The sequence below is a fragment of the Gekko japonicus genome, unplaced genomic scaffold, assembly GCF_001447785.1.
Source record: "Gekko japonicus isolate JY-2015 unplaced genomic scaffold, Gekko_japonicus_V1.1 scaffold4483, whole genome shotgun sequence".
NCBI lineage: Eukaryota > Metazoa > Chordata > Lepidosauria > Squamata > Gekkonidae > Gekko > Gekko japonicus.
This window is the reverse complement of record NW_015166574.1, coordinates 63,711-66,748: the sequence shown is the minus strand read 5'-3', so window position 1 is coordinate 66,748 and position 3,038 is coordinate 63,711. Positions and strand designations below refer to the sequence as shown.

Genomic DNA, 3,038 nt, shown 5'->3' with positions numbered 1-3,038 from the left:
TGGGGCAAGGGATGCTCTGTATTCTTGGTGCTTGGGGGGGGGGGCAACAGTGGGAGGGCTTCTAGTGTCCTGGCCCCACTGATGGACCTCCTGATGGCACCTGGTATTTTCAGCCACTGTGTGACAGAGTGTTGGACTGGATGGGCCACTGGCCTGAATGCAACATTGGTTTCTCTTATGTTCTTATGTGGTGGTGGCTACAAGCATGGACAGCTTGAAGAGAGAATTAGGCAAACATCTGGAGCAGAGGTCCATCAGTGGCTATTGGCCACAAGGCATAGATAGGAACTCTCAGGCTGGGGCAAGGGATGCTCTGTATTCTTGGTGCTTGGGGGGGAGGGCAACAGTGGGAGGGCTTCTAGTGTCCTGGCCCCACTGATGGACCTCCTGATGGCACCTGGTATTTTCAGCCACTGTGTGACACAGAGTGTTGGACTGGATGGGCCACTGGCCTGAATGCAACATTGGTTTCTCTTATGTTCTTATGGGCAGCTCCAGTTTTGCCTTCCAATCCAATTCAACATCATGGCTTGTCAACCATGATGCCATGCTGAACCACGGTTAGACTGAACCCTGGCTCACAAAAACTCAGTTCAAACCAGGGGTTCTGATTCTGGTTTAGCAGTTAGGGTTTTTTTTTTAATAGGAAAAAAAACCACACCAGCCTGTCATTTCAGACAGCACATCAAACCAGGATTCAGCTTCCTCAACCACTGTTTGAAGTGACGTTATGAATTTCACCCTAACTTATTTTAAGAGCTCGGACCTTATATTCTTTATTTATGGGACACATTAGTCACCTTTCTGTAAAAAAACACCCCAAGTAACAAGAAGGCCTAAAATACGTCCTCACTAAAACAGATAAAACAAGCAGCAAACTGGTTTTAGTAGCAGTAAAAATGCAAATTCCATAAAATCTCAGTTAAACCATCAGACAAAATAATCCATCAGATGATTTAATCAGATGAAACCGGCAGCCATAATTCAAAGCCAACATTATAAAAAAAGGAACTTGAAGGTACCGCAGTAAAACAGTGGCAATAAAGAAAAGCCCTTATTTTGCATGATACCCAGGGCTATTTTTGGGCAGGAACGCACAGGAACGGAGTTCCGGCTGGCTCCCAAGTTGGCCACACCCAGCAGGAACTCATTATCATAATAGGCCACACCCAACAGCAGGCAATCATTCGGATTGGCTACATTAGGGGTGTGTGGCCTAACATGCAAAGGAGTCCCTGCTACAAAAAGGCCCTGGGTTTGGACAACAAACAAGGTAAACAGAATAAGAAGCAAAAGATGGGTGTGGTTGGATGACCACACTTCTGGTAATATGGGGGTGTGGCCTAATATGCTAATGAGCTGCTCCATCAGGGTGTGTGGCCTAATATGCTAATGGGTTCCTGCTGTTGGGTGTGGCCTATTATGCTAATGGGTTCCTGCTGGGCTTTTTCTACAAAAAGAGCCCTGAATACAAAAAATAGATTAAAATGACAGCAAAGCAAGAGGTGGCAGGTTTAGTGCTGAAGAAAATGCCCCCACGGGAATCTCAGTCTTAAAATTATGAGACTTCGTTTCCTCCATCAGGTTTTACAGCACGGGAGGAAGCCAGGGTCCTTATGACCATCTAGGGACACTCCACTAAACCTTAGACCAATTTCTGTTCTGCCACTTTGCTTTGTGTCCCGTCCAAGCGCTCAGGCCAGATTTTTCTGGTGTCCTTGATGAAATGAAGGCTGCTGCTGTTTGTATTAGTAACTGGAGTGATCCACCCTGGGCCAAAATCCTGTGTGCCAAGACAAGGATAGCAGCCACACATGAGGAGACGACAGAAACAGGCTTGCAATCTCTTTCAGAACTAAAACAGATACGTCAGAGCAGAAGAGGATAGCTTTACCTTGGACCATGGGCTCTCCAGGCCTGAAGGCAGGAGCCACCGGAGGGGGCTTCTTCACTGACAGCTCAGGGCTGGGCCACGGATCCCTCAACTCACCAATATCTGTCCAGACACAGGAATAGCCCCCCCCCAATCAGTTAGGCTAGAGAACAAAGATGAACCCTGATGTAATGCCTGAGCAGTCTGGTCACCCCCAAGCAAGGAACAAGACGAGCAAGAGGTGGGGCAGGGCCCTTCAAAGAACACCTGCCGTAAAGGCCTGCATCATCCCTCGATGTTTACTTCAGCTCCGTTTGGTATTGGTCAACCACCACCACCCCTCCGGCCTTTAACATTTTAGGACAAGAGTCAAAGCAGCATTTGGCAGAATCTGACTGGTGGTACACCTCTGCAGTGCCATGATGACTCTGCAAATGGACTAAGATTGAACGGATAGGATTGCCGTAAAGATTCCATCAAAGTAATGTATGTAAAGGCACACTTTGAACATGTAGAGGAAAGTGCAGTATAAATGTATAAGTGCTATCACAATTATACTGCTACTTTTTTCTTCTGGTGCTTTGCACTTTCACTGTTTAAAGCAATTATATGCTTCCTTTCCTTTCATCCAATAAAAGCTCTACAATATACTGATCTTGAGCAGTGAACACTACTTAGTTCTTGAGTCCCCTTCTTGTGGCCCTTTCTTAATGCCCCAGGGAAATGCTGATCAACAGCTCGGGGTCAGGAAGCAATTTTTCTCCAGGCCAGTTCGGCTGGAGATCCTGGTGTGTTTGGTTGTCATCTTCTGGACGTGAAAACAGCGGTCAACGGGGGTGTGCAGGGGGAGGTATTTGTGAATTTCCTGCATTGTGCAGGGGGTTGGACTAGATGACCCTGGAGGTCCCTTCCAACTCTATGATTCTATCACAGTTGTTACGCACTTATCTAGGGTTGCCAGCTCTGGTTTGGGAAACACCTAGGGATTTGGGGGGTGGAGCCTGGGGAGGGCAGGGGTTGGGGAGGGGAGGGACTTCAATGGGGTATAATTCCAGAGACTCCACCCTCCAAAGCTGCCATTTTCTCCAGGGAACTGATCTTGGTCACCAGAAAATCAATTGTAACAGCAGATCTCCAGGTGCCACCTGGAGGATGGCGACCCAAT

At 47.5% G+C, this 3,038-nt stretch overlaps 1 protein-coding gene across 1 annotated transcript in view; it reads right to left on the bottom strand.

The window, feature by feature from the left end:
• Positions 1 to 3,038, bottom strand: part of FPGS (folylpolyglutamate synthase) — a 46,826-nt gene that overhangs the window by 13,369 nt on the left and 30,419 nt on the right. The window contains exon 12 of the mRNA XM_015412366.1: positions 1,895 to 1,996. Within this exon, the coding sequence (XP_015267852.1) occupies positions 1,895 to 1,996 (102 nt within the window). The remainder of the gene's footprint in view (positions 1 to 1,894; positions 1,997 to 3,038) is intronic.